Source organism: Dipodomys ordii, unplaced genomic scaffold (genome assembly GCF_000151885.1).
Source record: "Dipodomys ordii isolate 6190 unplaced genomic scaffold, Dord_2.0 Scaffold143, whole genome shotgun sequence".
In the NCBI taxonomy this organism is placed as follows: Eukaryota; Metazoa; Chordata; class Mammalia; order Rodentia; family Heteromyidae; genus Dipodomys; species Dipodomys ordii.
Window position 1 is genome coordinate 3,044,507 of NW_012267359.1, and position 16,285 is coordinate 3,060,791.

Sequence of the window (16,285 nt, forward strand, 5' to 3'; positions counted from 1 at the left end):
CAAGGCTAGCGCTCTACCACTTGAGCTACAGCGCCACTTCCGGTTTCCTGGTGGTTTATTGGAGATAGGAGTCTCACTGTCTCTCCTGCCTGGGCTGGCTTTGAACCTCGATCCTCAGATCTCAGCCTCCTGAGTAGCTGGGATTACAGGCGTGAGCCACCAGCGCCCGGCTCCGGGGACCAATTTTAGGGGTGTAGAGTCAGGAATTCATGCTCTGAACTTAGTGTTGGGACCACTTATTTTATATGTTTCCCTTCAGAGAGTTTCTGAATCCAGCTAACAGGCTCCCTGTCCCTTATGATTATCCCTCAAGCCATTTGGGGCCTTGCTGGACCAGCTGTTCCTGCTCCCCTTGTCTCCGGCAGGGGGCAGTCTTTTAATAGTAGTTCTGGTGCTAGGGGAGGAGAGCAGAGGTGAGGGGGCCAAGCTGAGGCAGACCCAAGAGCTGGGAGACAAGCTGGGTGGCCCTGGCAGCCAGGAGGTGAGAGGAAAGGACACCATCCTTAGTCCTGGCTTGTCTTCATTGCAGGGTGACCAAATGCCAGGCCTTGAGGGTACTTGATGCATGAACGTCAGACCATTGCTATTGTTGGTTGTGAGTTTTTGGTTTTTAATCTGTTTTCTCAGGGATTTTCCTCTGGCAGGACAGCAGACTCTCCTGGGATGGTGTAATTGGAAAAGAAGTGTGTGTTGGTTTCTCTTGTTCTCTGATAAATGCTGAAGGGGTTTGTGTTACATGGGCTTGTGGGGAAAGGATGGATCTTGGTCTTGGTGCTGTGGACATCTACCAGTGGCAGTCCTCTGCCCAGTTGTAAACAGCTATTGTCAAAATGCCCCTTGGGAACAGGATCACCTCTCCCTTTTAACAGCTCCTGGCTTTAAAGTGGTATGCGGACCAGGGTACCCCTGTCAGCAGGGCTGGACACTGCCCGCTGCTTGCCTGGTCCCTTCAGTCTGAGGAAGAGGCTAGGCGACCCCCAGCTCCTGTCCCCAGAACATCTGTGGCTGAGTCCAGAACTTTATTTCATGTTGTCTCCCCAAGAAGAGGGGAGTCTGGGCTGTTCTGCCTTCTCTCCTGGTGCCTATACCCTGCCTCTGCCATGTCCCTGCTCCTCTGCTTGTTTCTTCCTCGGTGAGGGAGAGGAGGGAGTGTCACCCCTTCCAGCTTCCCATGCCCGCAGGTCTAGTATGTCCCACCAAGTGAGCAGAGGAGACCCAAACGGCTGTTGCAAAGTCCTATAAAGGAAGAAAGGCCTTTGCAGTGTTTAGGGTAGGAAGAGTTGAGGTATGAAGTGCTTCTCCCCAAATACCTTCCTCCTGTGAGCATGTCTGTTGAGGGTGTATGGAGTCCAGAGCTCCACTGAGTTTGCACTCAGAACCTGGTGCTTGCAATCACCCAAAGCCCTTTTTTGCTTCAGTTGTTTTTTCAACAGGGTCTTGGGGTTTTCCCCAGGGCTAGCCTTAGATTATGAACCTCTTATACTCACCTCAAAGCTGGACTTGCAGGCATGGATCACCACACAAGCTTGTTGATGGGGATGGAGACCTTGCTAACTTTTTACCTGGATTGGCCTGGAACCAAGATCCTTCAGAGCTTTTGTCTTCTCAGTAGCTGGGATTACAGATACGTGCTCCCACCACTCTGATCCCTTAGAAATTGTGGTCATAAAATGTATTGCTTCAGCTATTTTCCATTTCCAGAAGTTTTTCCTTGTCTTTGACCTATGCATCACCTCCCATCCCTACCTCACCTTCCAGCAGCCCTTGCTGCCTCTGTAAATAGCATCCTTTAGAGGTAGTTTGGGGTGTGTGTTGTGACATCACACCCTTCACTGGTCAGATCCCAGGTTTACTTTAAGAACATGAGCCCTGTTCTGTGGCCATGGAGGCCTTGTTGAATGCAGTGGGAAGAGAGCAGTGAGTTTCCCACTGGCACCTCGGTGCTGTGTGCTCTGTACAGTTGAGTATCCCCAGTAGCTTGTAGATGAGGTGCCCTTACCCTAGTGCCCCGGTGTGGCTCCATTGCCTGTCAGGATTTGCTAATGTTGCAGGTGAGAGCATCTTTCCTAAGCCCTGGTGGAAACCTCTTCTTCCTTCCTTCCAGACTCAGGCGTCCTGGCGTGGACGGCACTGCAGAGGTGCTGCTCCAGCCTCCCCCCCAGCCCTTGACGGACACCTGAGTACCTGGACACTGTCCCTTTCTCCTGTGCTCCCGTCCTTCCCACCTGAATGAGCCTCCTCCCAAGAATCTCCTCCCTTGTTCCTTAGAGGACCCCATCACTGCCGTCGCCATTGCCACCACCTCTTTAGGCCCCAGCAACTGACTTGCTTTCTACTTTCTGGTGAGCGAGCTTTCTGATGCTTTCTGGGAGAGTGTCTGTCTGCTATTTTTCACTGGCTTCTTCCCCAGTCCTAGTCCTTGGATGCGCTGTCCAAGCAGCCAGCCAGCCCTGATTTGCTTGTTTTTGAGACAAGTTCTTGCTGTGTAGCCCGGGTAGGCCTCAAGCTCACAGTTCTCCTGCTTTGGCCTCCTAAGCACTGAAATTACAGATGTGTGTTACCATGCCTGGCTCTGGTGTTTTTACTTGAGGAAAGTCATTTAGGTAAATATCCCAGACTTATGCCTAATCCTCAGAACTGACCTTTTCTCTCTGGTAGCTCCAGCACTTTTTCTATGCCAGGAAGGTCCATGCCTGCCTCCGTTGGCCTCCTGACCAGATTCTATGTGCCCTGTCTCTTTCCTTGGTGGGAGGATGGTGACCTGAGATCTGGCCTAATGTGTCTGGTGTGAGTGCTGTAGGCCTGTCCCCCTGTGCAGGACAGTGGCGGGGATTAACTGCCCCCTTCTTCTCCCCAAGGATCTTCCCCAGATGTGAAGGTTCCTCCCCAGCGCTGCTGAGGCTGGAGCAGTAGCCAGTGTCCTGGGCCCTAGGTTTACCCCAGCACCAGCACCTGCCTGAAGAGACTCTGGCCCTCGCTCTTCCCGGGTGAGGCCCCAGGTGAGGCTGGATGCAGGTGAGCAGCACCCTGTGGAGGAGAAGGGGCTTGAGCTTGCCTGCTTCTCCTCTCTGTCTGCCAGGTCCCTTGCCTACCTTGGCTCAGCTTCGGCTACCCCATGGCATGAAAGGCCTTGTGGCTGGCCTCAATGAGCCCTGTGACAGTGTCCACTGAGGTGGGGGATTAGGACGATGGCCAGTCTGCAGAGGCCGTGTCAGCCTCTGCTCCTGTGTCCACAGGTGTTGGGACAGTCGAGGGCTCCCCTCTCCTCACCCCAGCCTCTGGGAAGCACCCCTAGGACCATAATGGCTGCAGAGACACTCAACTTCGGGCCTGAGTGGTGAGTTGGTGCTCTGGCTGGGCTGGAGGGGCTAAGGTGAAGAGCAGAGCCCCTCAACTGGTCTCCCTCCTCCCTCCTTCTCCTGCCTCTGTTAGGCTGAGGGCCCTTTCCCGTGGTGGCAGTGTAGCCTCCCCACCCCCATCCCCCGCCATGCCCAAGTACAAGTACAAGCTGGCCGACTACCGCTACGGACGTGAGGAGATGCTGGCTCTCTATGTGAAAGAGAACAAGGTATGTGGGGGTACAGGGGGGCCTGGGGAGGATGCCTATGCAGCCAGAGGCCCCGAGCATGTGTCCTCTGCCCCACAGGTCCCCGAGGAGCTGCAGGACAAGGAGTTTTCCGCCGTGTTACAGGAGGAGCCACTGCAGCCCCTGGCCCTGGAGCCTCTGACTGAGGAGGAGCAGGTGGGGCAGGCAGGGGCTGAGGAGCCAGGCAGGGACTGGAGGTGGGGACTGAGGCCAGGAAGTTGGGGTCCTCACTCCCATCCCTGGCTCCCTCCTCAGAGAAACTTCTCCCTGTCAGTGAACAGCGTGGCCGTGCTGAGGCTGATGGGGAAAGGGTCCGGGCCCCCCCTGGCCACCACCCCCCGCGGCAGGGGCAGTACACGGAGCCGAGGTAGAGGACTGGGAGTGGGCACTGTTGGGCCTGTGGTGTCAAGGGGGAGGCATGACACTGGCAGGTGTCACGTCCAGGCATCCTACCTTTTCCAGGCCGTGGCCGTGGTGACAGTTGCTTTTACCAAAGAAGCATTGAAGAAGGTGAAGGGGCTTTTGGACGGAACCCCAGGGAGATCCAGCGAAGCCAGAGCTGGGATGACAGGTGGGGCTTGGAAGGAGGTGGCACAGGTTGGTCAGTGCAAGATGACCAGAGACCTCCTTTAAGCCCTGGCCAGTGCTTCCTGGGCCCTGCCTGCCCATTTTCTTGTGATTCTCTTAGAGTCCCCATGATCGGTATACCCCATTGGGACCCTTTACCCCTACCCCGCCTGTCCCTCGGTCACAGTTCTGAAGGGTAGTAGGGAGGAGGCCTGTGTCTGAACAATGCATTTCTCCTACAGAGGTGAGAGACGCTTTGAGAAGTCAGCACGGAGGGATGGAGGTATGAGAGCTATGAGGGTGGTAGTTGGAGGGGGATGTCTGGGGTGGGTGGCCCTAGGTAGAAACAGGAGGAGCGTGGAGCAGGCTTCTGTCATCATCTCAGGTTCCATTGTAAGAATCTGGTCCATCTTTCCTCCAACCCCCAGCTCGATCTGGCTTTGAAGAGGGAGGGACTGGCTTGAGGAAGGAGCACGCTCGCTCGGATAGCGAGAACTGGCGTTCACTTCGAGAAGAGCAAGAGGAGGAGGAAGAAGGCAGCTGGAGACTTGGGGCAGGACCCCGGAGAGATGGAGATCGCTGGCGCTCCTCCAGCCCTGGTGAGATTGAGCTGAGTGGGGTTCAGAAAGTATCTTAGATATGGGGCCCCCCCATTATAAGAAGAAGAGGGCAGAAGGCTCCTGGGGTGGGCCTGAGTGAGAGAAGTCCTGGGTGGTTCTTGGGGAGCTTCTGGCTGGACAGAAAGCTGATTTTCCCTCCCCAACTTTGCCTCTAGATGGTGGCCCTCGCTCTGCTGGCTGGCGGGAACATGGGCGGCGCAAGTTTGATTTTGATTTGCGAGGGGAGAGAGGAGGGTGTGGTGAAGAGGACGGGCGGGGTGGGGGAGGCAGCTCTCACCTCCGGAGGTGCCGAGGGCCTGATGGCTTTGATGATGACAAGGATGGGCTCCCGGAGTGGTGCCTGGATGATGAGGACGAGGAGATGGGCACCTTCGATGCCTCTGGGGCCTTCCTGCCTCTCAAGGTATCTGTGCAGTCCCAGGGAGAGCTGGACAGAGGTCGGTGGGAGCCCGTCTGGGTTCCCTGTTCCCCTCCCACCATGAGCTGTCCACCTCTTCCCACACAGAAGGGCCCCAAGGAGTCCATCCCTGAGGAGCAGGAGCTTGACTTCCAGGGCTTGGAGGAGGAGGAGGAAGAGCCTTCGGAAGGGCTGGATGGAGAGGTACCTGAGGCAGGTAAGGCTGCACGGCCAGCCCAAGAGCCTTAGTCTGGGGCTAGGAGGCCCTGGGCTGTGTCGCTGGGCTTGTATTGGCTGCCCACCTACCTGTAAGTTTTGGCTGCTTAGAAACATGGCGGAGCACATGGTTAGATGAGGGGAGGAACCTAGAGCAGCAGAGCAGCAGGTGAGAAGCCAGCTTGATCAGTATGACCTTTGAAACCCCCTCGCTCTGAAGCCTGGGTGGCACTCCACTGGCCTGCACATAGCTCTGTGTGATGTTGCAAGACCCACTGATGTCCCACAGCATGGGGCCGTCGTGGGGGAGAGCCAGTGTCACTCAGGTTTTAGCTCCATTGCTTGAGCTACAGTTAAAAGGGCAGATACAGGCCTGGGAATGTGGCTTAGTAGTGGTAGAGTGCTTGCCTAGCATGCATGAAACTCTGGGTTCGATTCCGCAGTACCACCACATAAACAGAAAAGGCCAGAAGTGGCACTGTGGCTCGTGTGATAGAGTGCTAGCCTTGAGCAAAAAGAGGCTTAGAGACAGTGCCCAGGCCTTGAGTTCATCAAGCCCCAGGACTGGCAAAAAAAAAAAGTTCAGGAACAATGTCCAGGCCCTGAGTTCAAGCCCTGGGGCTTACCCCCCCCCAAAAAAAAAAAAAAAAAAGTAGATACGCACTGCCTAGCACTCAGGTGGCAGCTTTGGGGAGGATAATAACCCTGCTTGAAAAGTCTGCGCCTTGTGCTCGTCTTGCTTGGCTTTTTTACTCTTGAGTGCCACTCCACCACTTGAGCCACAGCTCCATGTCTAGCTTTTTACTGTTAATAGGAGAAAAGAGTCTCATGGACTTTTTCTTTCACGGCTGACTTTGAACTAAGTTCCTAGATCTCAGCTTCCAGAGTAGTTAGGATTATAGATTTGAGCTACTTGTGCTTGCTCTAGCTTTTCTACTAATAATTGTAGATAGAACACTTTGGAACTTTCCTTCTCAAGCTGGCTGTGAGCCATCCTCAGATTTTAGCTAGGGTTAGGTGCCTAGCTGTTGGTGTTTTGTTGTTGTTGTTGTTTTTCCGGTCCTGGGGCTTGAATTCAGGGCCTGGGCACTGTCCCTGAACCTGTCTGTGCTCAAGGCTTAGCGCTCTACCACTTCTGTCTTTTTCTGCTTATGTGGTACTGAGGAATCAAACCCAGGGCTTTGTGCATGCAGGGCAAGCACTCTACCACTAAGCCACATTCCAAGCACTATTGGTTTGTTTTCATATGCAGTGCTAAGGTTTAAACTCTGGTCCTTGTGCTTGCTGGGAAAGTTCTCTGCCACTTGAATCATGCCTCCAGCCCAGAGTTCATTTTTCAAGTAGGCCCTCACTATGCATTTTACTTTTGTACCTAAGCCAGCTTTGGATCTTCATCTTCCCATCTACACCTCCTGTGTATCACAGGCATCACCTGCCATGACTGGCTTGTTGGTTGAGATAGGCTCTTACTAATCACCCTCCCTCCCCCGCCCCACCACACACACACACTGGGGTAGCCTTGAACCATGAAACCATGAGCCTCTTATTTTTCACCTCTTAAGTACCTAGGATTATAGACATGAGCTACTATGCCCAGCCTCCTCCTCTTCAGTTTTGAGTTTTGGAAATTACCCTTCTCTTCCAGGTGGGAAGGAGTTGACCCCTTTGCCTCCTCCAGAGGAGAAGTCTAGCTCCTCATCTCCACTGCCCACCCTTGGCCCCCTCTGGGCAGCAAATGGAGCCGGGGACGAAACTGTAGATAAAGAGCTCCCTGCCAGTGAAGGTAGACGGGTCGTGCATGTGTGTGGCTGCTGTGGTGTTGTATGCTCCCTCCTTGGGTGAGAGGGGCCCTGGGGCCCTGTCCTTGCCTCCCTGCTCATGTGTCTTCACTCCTAGGAAATGATGTTCCTCTGAGTCCTGGGGTGGGCTCACCCCCTGGGCCACCAGGAGACCTGGAGGATGAGGAAGGCTTGAAGCACCTGCAGCAGGTGGGCTCCTTCAGGGTACAGGGCACCCCTGTCTGTCTGAACCCTGCCCCAGGTTCCATACTTGACACTCTGTTCTCTTGACCCCGGCCTGATATTGGTGGGGTTGAGAGGCAGCTGAACCTCTCTTTCAGGAGGCGGAGAAGCTGGTGGCCTCGCTGCAGGACAGCTCTCTAGAGGAGGAGCAGTTCACGGCCGCCATGCAGACCCAGGGCCTGCGCCACTGCACGGCCGCCCCTGCCCTGCCCCTCAGCCACGGCGCTGCCCGCAAGTGGTTCTACAAGGACCCCCAGGGGGAGATCCAAGGTAGCCATGGAGGCCAGGGCCACTGGGTCTGGGCCTGTTCAGATGACTGTGGTGGGCCCTTTGATCCCAGTGGTTTTTTTTCTCCTCCTATCCCTTACTGCCTTGGTTCAGGCCCCTTCACAACCCAGGAGATGGCAGAGTGGTTCCAGGCTGGCTACTTCTCCATGTCCTTGCTAGTGAAGCGGGGCTGTGACGAGGGTTTTCAGCCTCTGGGAGAGGTGATCAAGATGTGGGGCCGTGTGCCCTTTGGCCCTGGCCCCTCGCCACCCCCACTGCTGGTGAGCTAGGGCCCTGTAGGTTGCAAAGGGATGCGGGTGGCAGCGGACCTGACCCTCTTGCCGTCTGGGTGCTGGGTGTGCTCACATGGGCGCTCGTGTCCCCAGGGGAGCATGGACCAGGAACGGTTGAAGAAGCAGCAGGAGCTGGCTGCGGCCACCTTGTACCAGCAGCTGCAGCACCAGCACTTGCTTCAGCTTGTCGGCAGGTATGCAGGCTACAGGCCTCGGGTACAGGGCTGGTGGTAAGGTAGTGCAGGTGCTGCCCATGCCCCCTGTGCCCATAGCCGCCAGCTCCCACAGTGTGCACCTCGAGAAAAGGCAGCTATGGGAGACCTGACGCCGCCACAGCAGCAGCAGCTCACCGCCTTCCTGCAGCAGCTCCAGGCTCTCAAATCCCCCAGGTCTGCGGGTGGCCTCTAGGGGGAGGGGGTGGAGATGAGAAGTGAGGGGTCCAGGCAGCAGTGGCCTGAGTCAGCCTTCGCTCCTCAGAGGTGGAGACCAGAACCTACTCCCGACCATGAGCCGCTCCTTGTCGGTGCCAGATTCCGGCCCCCTCTGGGATTTACATACCTCAGTCTCATCACCCTCGGGTGAGTGGACCCCCCGCCCCCTCCCCACACAGGGTGAGAGCTGCAGGCCTCAGTGCCCTTCTGCAGCTGCCTCTGCCGCACACAGGTGGTGAGACCAGTCTTTGGGACATACCAATTAACTCTTCGACTCAGGGTCCAATTCTAGAACAACTCCAGCTGCAGCATAAAGTAAGTGTGAGGCCAGGGTCTCGGCACGGGCAGGGGGCTGGGTGCAGGCAGTGGGGCCTGGCGCCAAGCCCCTGGCGCTTGCAGTTCCAGGAACGCAGAGAAGCGGAGCTCAGGGCCAAGCGGGAGGAGGAGGAGCGCAAGCGGCGAGAGGAGAAGCGGCGCCAGCAGCAGCAGGAGGAGCAGAAGCGGAGGCAGGAGGAGGAAGAGCTCTTCCGGCGCAAGCAGGCTGGTGTCCCCGCTCTCTTGCTCTCCTGGAGTTAGGCCCACACCAGGGAGCGGCAGCCCTCCTCACTCACTGTCTCTTGGCCCAGGTGCGGCAGCAGGAGCTGCTGTTGAAGCTGTTGCAGCAGCAACAGGCGGCAACGGCCCCTGTGCCTGCAGCGCCCGGCTCCCCACCTCCGCCCTGGGCCAGCCTGTCCAAGCAGGGCCTGTCCATGAAGACGCTGCTGGAGCTTCAGCTGGAGGGTGAGCGGCAGCTGCACAAACAGCCCATGGCCCGTGAGTCACTGCGGGCCCAGGCCTCCAACCACCGAGTGGTAAGCTGGACACGACTCCCCTGGCTCTGGGGAACTCCTGGGAAACTTCTGGATTGCCCCTAAGCCAACACTGCATGCCCGTCTGGCTCCCTTCCTCTCTGTGCCTTACCTGGCTCTTTTGGGTCTTTTGTTGGAGCCCTCTGACTCACTCTCCCACCTTTTACAGCAACTTGGGGGCCTGGGTACAAACCCCCTGAACCAGTGGGTGTCTGAGTCCGGACCACTGTGGGGCGGGCCTGACAAGAGTGGGGGCAGCAGCGGTAGCGGGCTGGGGCTCTGGGAGGACACTCTGAAGAGCAGCGGGAACCTGGCCCGCAGCCTGGGCCTGAAGAACAGCCGGAGCAGCCCATCTCTTGGGTGGGTGTCTGCCTGCAGGGTTGTAGGGCGGGGGAATGGGGGAGTGCGGAGCACTCCCGCTTATCTCTGGCTCCCGTGCCACCCTCAGTGACTCCTACAGCCACTTGTCGGGACGGCCTGTCCGCAAAAAGACAGAGGACGAGGAGAAGCTGCTGAAGCTGCTGCAGGGGATCCCCAGGCCCCAGGACGGCTTCACCCAGTGGTGTGAGCAGATGTTGCACACCCTGAGTGCTGCGGGCAGCCTGGACGTGCCCATGGCCGTGGCCATCCTCAAGGAAGTAGAATCCCCCTATGATGTCCACGATTATATCCGTTCCTGCCTGGGGGACACGCTGGAAGCCAAAGAATTTGCCAAACAATTCCTGGAGCGGAGAGCCAAGCAGAAAGCCAGCCAGCAGCGGCAGCAGCAACAGCAGCAGGTGAGGTCTGGCGCCCAGAGGAGGGGAAAAGGGCCCTGGGCCCCCTTGATGCACCCTCCTCTCTTAGGAAGCATGGCTGAGCAGCACCTCCCTGCAGACAGCCTTTCAGGCCAACCACAGCACCAAACTCGGCCCTGGGGAGGGCAGCAAGGCCAAGAGGCGGGCACTGATGCTGCACTCGGACCCCAGCATCTTGGGTGAGTCATGAGGCTGGGCAGGAGCGGAGCTGGGCTTCCCACGCAGGCTACATAGGCTCTGGGGGAGCTGGAACATGCTTCTCCCCTCCTGCAGGCTACGCCCTGCATGGCCCTTCTGGTGAGATCGAGAGCGTGGATGACTACTGACCAGCCAGTCCCACCAGCCCCTGCCTGGGTGAAGGCCGAGGGTGGTAGCGGTGGTGGCGGCGGCAGCAGCAGCAACAGCAGCAGCAGCAGCAGCAGCGTGGATCCTTGGGTCCCCAGCCTGCAGGCTCCCTATTGGGAGCAGAGGAGGAAGCAGGGGCAGGGTCCCCAGCACTTGTTACAAACCACACGATGCACCTTAACTCACCCACCACGAGGCACTTTACGGATTGGGGGGAAGGAGATTTCCTTTTCTTTTTTTTAAGTGACTGAAGAAAACATTAGGAGAGACAAGTATCCTTTAAGAACTAGACTCTAGCACCCTCCCCCTTGGGGACAGTGCTACACCGTGGAAGGCTCACAGCAGTCGTTTTGTTTTTGTTTTTGTTTTTTAAGAAAAGATGAAAAATAATGAGAAAAAAAAGGCTGAAAGAGAAAACACACTGTTACTGGGGCTGTGGGGACACAGGCTCCCGGACCTGTCCTGCCCAGCCCCGAGGCTGCACTTACCCTCCTGCCCCTGAACGTGGGCCACTGGGGTAACTGGAAGCTGGGGCCAGCAGTTTGCACAGCACGGCCCCCTCGGAGCCCTGCCTGCCGACCCGCTGTGAACAGCCCCCCCTCCCGTTGCTGTGACTGTGCAGAGGTGTCCGGAACGGGGGCCAAAGTTGCCCCTTGGCGTCGCTGCTTTGGGGGAAAGTTGCACAAATCGGACAAGCTGCTTCCAGCCCCCTGCCCCCAGCTGCCATTCTGCACCCGCTGACGGGGAGACGAAAGGGCCTTTCGGTGCCAGCCTTCTGTCAGGCAGAAAGACTCAGGCCTGCTGAGGGACACCCCCCCCACATACACACTGCTGCCATTTCGGGGGACAGCCTGGGTGACACTGAGAGCCCCAGCTCCCTGCCTTGCCACATGAATGTATCTTCTGGCCCTCAAGCCCTGCCCCAGCCCCTCTGAGGAGTGGGCTGTTCCTTCAGGAGCTAGGGGGCGCTGTGTCTCGCCAAGTCCTTGCTCCTGGGAGGTAGGAAGGTGTTGAAGGCCGGAAATGGGTGGCTAGGGGCTGAGGACTGCAGTGCAGGGGGCTATCCGAAGGGACCTCCCCCACAGTCTGCAGCCAGCCTGTAGGGTGTGGACCCTCTGGGCCCCCGTGTCTGACCCCTCTGCTGACCAAATTGGGGAGGTGGCCCTCTCTCCCCTCGGTTTTTAGCAGGGAGGAATGGAGAGAGGCGCCTTGTCTGCCCTGCCTCACGCTGTCCCCTGCCTGTGCTGGGCTCCATCCATTCTTGTTTTTTTTTTCTAAGTCCCCCCCCCCCCACCTTGGGTTTCTCATTGAGCTTCTCCATCGACCTCATTGCTAGAGTGCAGTATTAGCGCAAAGCCGCCACTGCCGCCTCCATGAATGTATTTCCTCCTGCCCCGGGGAGGGGAGGGGAGGGGCCCTAGTTTCTTTCCCCATTGTCCCTGGAGAGATGGCTTTGAGTTTTGTTCATTTTTTGATTTGTTTTTGGCACCAAAGTGGCAACTGGGTCAGTGTTGGGGGTAAAGCTGGCTCCCAGGTGGAAGGCGTCCACCTGCTCCTCCTGTTTCGACAGTGTTAGCGACTGGGAAAAGACAATGTTCTCTCTAAAGCAATAAGGGGGTGATGGGCCGGGGGAAAGGTCTTGCTGCTGCTGGCCCCCAGCTCTTCCTCCCCTCTTGCCAGTGTGGTGGCATGAGCGGGGTGGGGGAGATGCCTGTTGTGACTGAATGTAACCACCCTGCCCCTGCCGCAGCCAATGCAGGGGAGGGAGGAACTTCCTGTCTCTTCCTGGCCCTTTCCCCCAGCTAGAGAGACTTTGAACTTGGGGGGCCCATGAGCCTGGAGAGGCCTTAACCCCCGTGAGGAAGTATAGGGGGAGCCCTCTCCTACCCCATCCCCTCTGAGAGTGGTCAATGTTTACAAGCTCTGAGCCCCCAGCCCAGGGACTCAGACCCCCATTCAATCCTTTCCCCAGTCTTCCTGGGCCCTTGCTGCCCCCCTTCCTGGGGTTTGGGGTGGTACAGGGGTCCTTCTGTATTCCTTTCTCATTCTTGTATTCTGTCTCCCTTGCCCCCTGCTACCCTGTGTGATTTCCCCTCTACTTGCCCCTGTAAATACTTGCCCCAATAAAACTTGGTGTGTGTTCTTCATCTGCCTACTGGCTTCTGGGGGTGTGTGGAGGGGGTAATAGGAATGGGTAGTGCGGTGAAGGGCTGGGAACTGAGGCACTGGGGTGGGGTGCAGCCCAAGGCTTGTGCCTATGCAGGAAACACTGGCCCTTGGCAAGGAGGAAGGGGGTCCCTCTGGCCTGCTGCTTTGCTTGGTGGGCAGGCAGCAGAGACTACAAAGACCGCAAGGGAGGAGAGCCAGGCACAGAGTTGGAATTGGTGGTTCCTTTATGGAAAAACTGAAAATATAATAAAAATTAAAATAAAACCAGTTTTAAAAAAGCCAGCCCCTGGAGTTTCCACCTCCTGCCTCTGGCCCTCCAGAGGGGTGAGGCCCTGACCCCAGGGCAGCAAAGGGAGGGCTTTTTATCCCTCCTTGTCCCCCATTCCATCCCCATCTTTTATCTCCACAGTGGGGGCCCCGGGAGGAACCAAACCTGGGTGGGGGAGCAGGGACCCAAGGCCCTGTGGCCCAGGGAGGGAGGCTCGGTGTGCACTCTGCCCCAAAGCTCCCGGCCTGTAGTGTGGGCATGGGCAGGGCCCCTCCCGGCCTGGGCCCAGCTGGGATTGGGGTCGTTAGTTCCAGATCTTGAGGAAGGAGTCCCAGGAGCCAGTGGCCACAGCCATTCCATCATCAGTGACCCCAAGGCAGCTCACGCGGTTGTCATGGCCAGCGAGGACACCTGGGAGCAAGAAGGACACCTGAATTTGGCTGGCCTGGGCCACTGACCCCTGCCTTCCAGGCACAGCCCCGCGTTCTCACCTGCGCGGTCGCCCTTCATGGCATCCCAGATGTTGCAATTGAAGTCGTCGTAGCCAGCCAGCAGCAGCCGGCCACTGCGCGAGAAGGCAACGGAGGTGATGCCGCAGATGATGTTGTCGTGCGAGTACATGAGCAGCTCCTGGTCTGCCCGCAGGTCGAACAGGCGGCACGTGGCATCGTCAGAGCCCGTGGTGAAGGCGTAGCCATTGGGGAAGAACTGTGTGTGGGGGGAGGTGTGCAAGGAGTTCAGGTCAGGGCCAGATGCAGGGAAGGAACAGGTCAGCCCAGCTCGCCCTCAACTCACAGCCACAGCGTTGATGTCAGACTCGTGACCAATGAAGGTCTGTCGACACATGGAATCTCTGACGTCCCACAGCTTGATGGAGGCGTCACAGGCGCCCGACACAAAGGTGCGACCATCAGGGGCCAGTGACAGGGACATCACATCCCCACTGTGTCCAGCAAAACCCACAGTCTGCTGGCCTGTCTCAATGTCCCACAGGGCACTGGAGAGGGACAACACAGAGGAATCAGAAATGGGGTGGAGGGCAGATTCCCTAGCTCCCCACCCCTTCTCACCATGTGGGCCAGGCCTCAGGAAGCTAACTCCTGACCCAAGCCAGGCCCTTAGGGGGGAAGGGAGCCCTCTGGTGCCCACCCAGAGGCTCGTGTTCAGGCTGCTTTTCCCCAGGTGCACCATGCCTGCTCAGTGCAGGCCAGCCCACCCAGCCCCGGAAGGGCCTCACCAGGTGGTATCCCCAGAGCTGGTGATGATTTGGTTGTCATCCAAGAAACGGCAGCATGACAGGTACCCTGTGGAAAAGGGCTGGTCAGCCAAGTCTCAGGGAGGTCAGCACTCCCCCAGCCCAGTGCCCTTGCCCAGCCAGACTCCTCTCACCAGTGTGGCCAGGCAGCTCCCGGCTGACCCTGACATTGCCCTCTCGGGTCTTGAGGCTATAGATGGAGCAGATGTTGTCCAAACCCCCACAGGCTACGAAGTTCCCTGAGGGCGCGTAGGCACAGGTCATGACCCAGGAGGAGCGCAGTGGGATGGCATGGACCTGGGGAGGCGAGGTGCGGGCACAGCCAGAGTCAGCCAGAGCTCTGCAGCTTTGCACCCTCCACCCCAGGTGCCAGCTCTACCTTGTTGGTGGTGTAGCTGTCCCAGATGATTAGCTTCCCGTCCTGGGAGGCGCTGACCAGCAGCCTGGTGGACAGCGGTAGGGGAGAGGCAAAGGGATGAGGGTCTGGAGCCCCCTCATCCACCTAGGAGGAGGTGCTCTGAGCCAATCCCCAGCAGCAGCCCCCAAGTCCTGCAAGTGATCTTTCCCTGGTCCTCTGGGGTTGCCCAGACTTGCTCTGGCAAATTCATGTTGAGCACTTCACCAGACCTGAGGCTGCCCTCCCTGACCATTAGCCATCATTCCAGAACACATACGGAACCCTAGCCCTGCTACCCACACACCTTGAGTCTGTCCCCCAGTGCATGGCATAGATTTTTGCCAGGTGCCCACGGAGGGTCCTCCGTGTCCTCATCTGGATTCTCCCCACTGGGTCCAGCCCAGCTGTGATCTGGAGGTGGAGACAGAAGGGGCTCATGTAGACCCTGGCAACCGGGGTCTATACAGCTAGACAGCTGCAGTCTCAAATTCGGCCCCTCCCTCAAGTCCCCAGGCAGCCAGGACCTCCTCACCTGGGTCAGTGTTGAATCCCCACATGCTTTTCGGGCATCCTGTAAGCAATGAATGGCCAGAAAGAAACAGGAATGCAGCCGAGGGGGAGAAGAAAGAGGAAAGAAAGCGGGAGACAAAGCAGTGGAGAGGGTGAGACACTGAAATTGTCTCCCCGCCCTCAGGGCCCCCAGGCGCCTCACAACGGCAGTGGGCCGCTACAGGCCTGGCCCTGCCGGCCTCCCCTCCCCTCCCCTCCCCGGCCAGGCCCGGCCCGAGGCCCTCACCCGGATCTGGTTCCGGAGCTGCTCGGCCTCTTGTCTCAGTTGCTCCAGCTCACTCATGGCGCCGGGCCCGTGGGGCAGGGTTGGGGGCGGCGGGGGGCCGCGGGACGGGGGCCGGGGGAGGCAGCTCCTGGCCGCTGGCCCGAGGCCTGGGGGGTGCAAGGCTGACGTCAGGCCCCAAGGCCGCCGGGGAAGCGGAGGGGAAGGCGGGGTGGAAGCGCAGCCCGGAAGAGGAAAGCCCAGCAGGGGGAGGGGGCTGTGGTCCCCAGGGCTGCACCGGGGTCCCGGGCACCAGAGACGCTGCCAAGGAACAGGAGACTTCCCCAATCTTCCTCCCGGTCCCGGAAGCGGAGTGGGAAGTGCAAGAGGAAGCGCGGGGAACCCCTCCCTCGGGCCGCGGCCCGGGCGGGACACCGCGGCAGGAACTGGGGGAGGGGGGGTCTCTACGAAAACAGACCCGGCGTCCGCCCCAGCCCGCAGGGCACCGCCCTCCCAGCACCTAATTTTAAAAGGGGCGGGGCCTCGAAGCGCACCCCCACAGCCCCGCACCCCCAGCTCCGACGGCGCGGGGTGGGGGGGGAGGGAGGACCGGAGAGAGGGGGAAGCGGGGCTGTTCGTGGGGTTGCCTAGGCAACCGTCACCCGGACTGAGAGCACCTCATTGGTGAAGTGCTCCCACCCCAGCCCCGTTGCCACGGCAACCGCATCCACGGCAGAGACCTGTAGGGTGGGTGACCCCACCCCCGGCCCCGGCGCCCCCGCCCGACCCGGCCTCCGCCTCTCCCCAGAACCGGCCCGGGTGGCTGTTTACAGGATTTGGGGAAAGCCGATTGGGCACTAATAGGTTCGGAAAGGCTCACCCCGGATAATCCCGGAGCCGGCTGCACCCCATTAGCCGTCGGCCCCCGGGTGGGGGCGAAGAGCGGCGAGGAAGGCAGTCCCATGCCGCTGCTCCCTCCCGCGCCGAGCCCGCCCGCCCCGCCACGCCCGCACCAGGCCCGTGGGAGCCGCTCTGG

The 16,285-nt window shown here is 58.8% G+C and overlaps 2 protein-coding genes across 3 annotated transcripts in view; one reads left to right on the forward strand and one right to left on the reverse strand.

Annotated features, from left to right (window-relative positions):
* Positions 1 to 2,109: 2,109 nt before the first annotated feature.
* Gigyf1 (GRB10 interacting GYF protein 1) lies at positions 2,110 to 12,535 on the forward strand. Of its 2 annotated transcripts, XM_013031794.1 has the most exons (25): positions 2,110 to 2,342; positions 2,859 to 2,999; positions 3,237 to 3,337; positions 3,433 to 3,568; positions 3,647 to 3,742; positions 3,842 to 3,953; positions 4,049 to 4,157; positions 4,396 to 4,436; positions 4,582 to 4,752; positions 4,929 to 5,176; positions 5,279 to 5,387; positions 7,032 to 7,169; positions 7,283 to 7,374; positions 7,506 to 7,677; positions 7,789 to 7,955; positions 8,061 to 8,161; positions 8,240 to 8,356; positions 8,445 to 8,545; positions 8,631 to 8,713; positions 8,798 to 8,938; positions 9,025 to 9,249; positions 9,416 to 9,606; positions 9,695 to 10,025; positions 10,093 to 10,222; positions 10,317 to 12,535. In XM_013031794.1, exons 3-25 carry the CDS (start codon positions 3,303 to 3,305, stop codon positions 10,367 to 10,369), a joined length of 3,099 nt encoding a protein of 1,032 aa, XP_012887248.1. In that variant the 5' UTR covers positions 2,110 to 2,342; positions 2,859 to 2,999; positions 3,237 to 3,302; the 3' UTR covers positions 10,370 to 12,535. The 2 variants fall into 2 exon arrangements, with proteins under 2 accessions (XP_012887248.1, XP_012887247.1); XM_013031793.1 differs by having other exon boundaries at positions 4,929 to 5,387.
* Positions 12,536 to 12,757: 222 nt separating this feature from the next.
* Gnb2 (guanine nucleotide binding protein (G protein), beta polypeptide 2) overlaps positions 12,758 to 16,285 on the reverse strand; it is a 5,143-nt gene continuing 1,615 nt past the window's right edge. The window contains exons 2-10 of the mRNA XM_013031805.1: positions 15,274 to 15,419; positions 15,010 to 15,048; positions 14,782 to 14,888; positions 14,460 to 14,523; positions 14,215 to 14,377; positions 14,063 to 14,129; positions 13,621 to 13,822; positions 13,317 to 13,533; positions 12,758 to 13,236 (exon numbers count right to left, since the gene is read on the reverse strand). Coding sequence (XP_012887259.1) covers positions 13,130 to 13,236; positions 13,317 to 13,533; positions 13,621 to 13,822; positions 14,063 to 14,129; positions 14,215 to 14,377; positions 14,460 to 14,523; positions 14,782 to 14,888; positions 15,010 to 15,048; positions 15,274 to 15,330 — 1,023 coding nt within the window. The 5' untranslated portion in view covers positions 15,331 to 15,419 and the 3' untranslated portion in view covers positions 12,758 to 13,129. The remainder of the gene's footprint in view (positions 13,237 to 13,316; positions 13,534 to 13,620; positions 13,823 to 14,062; positions 14,130 to 14,214; positions 14,378 to 14,459; positions 14,524 to 14,781; positions 14,889 to 15,009; positions 15,049 to 15,273; positions 15,420 to 16,285) is intronic.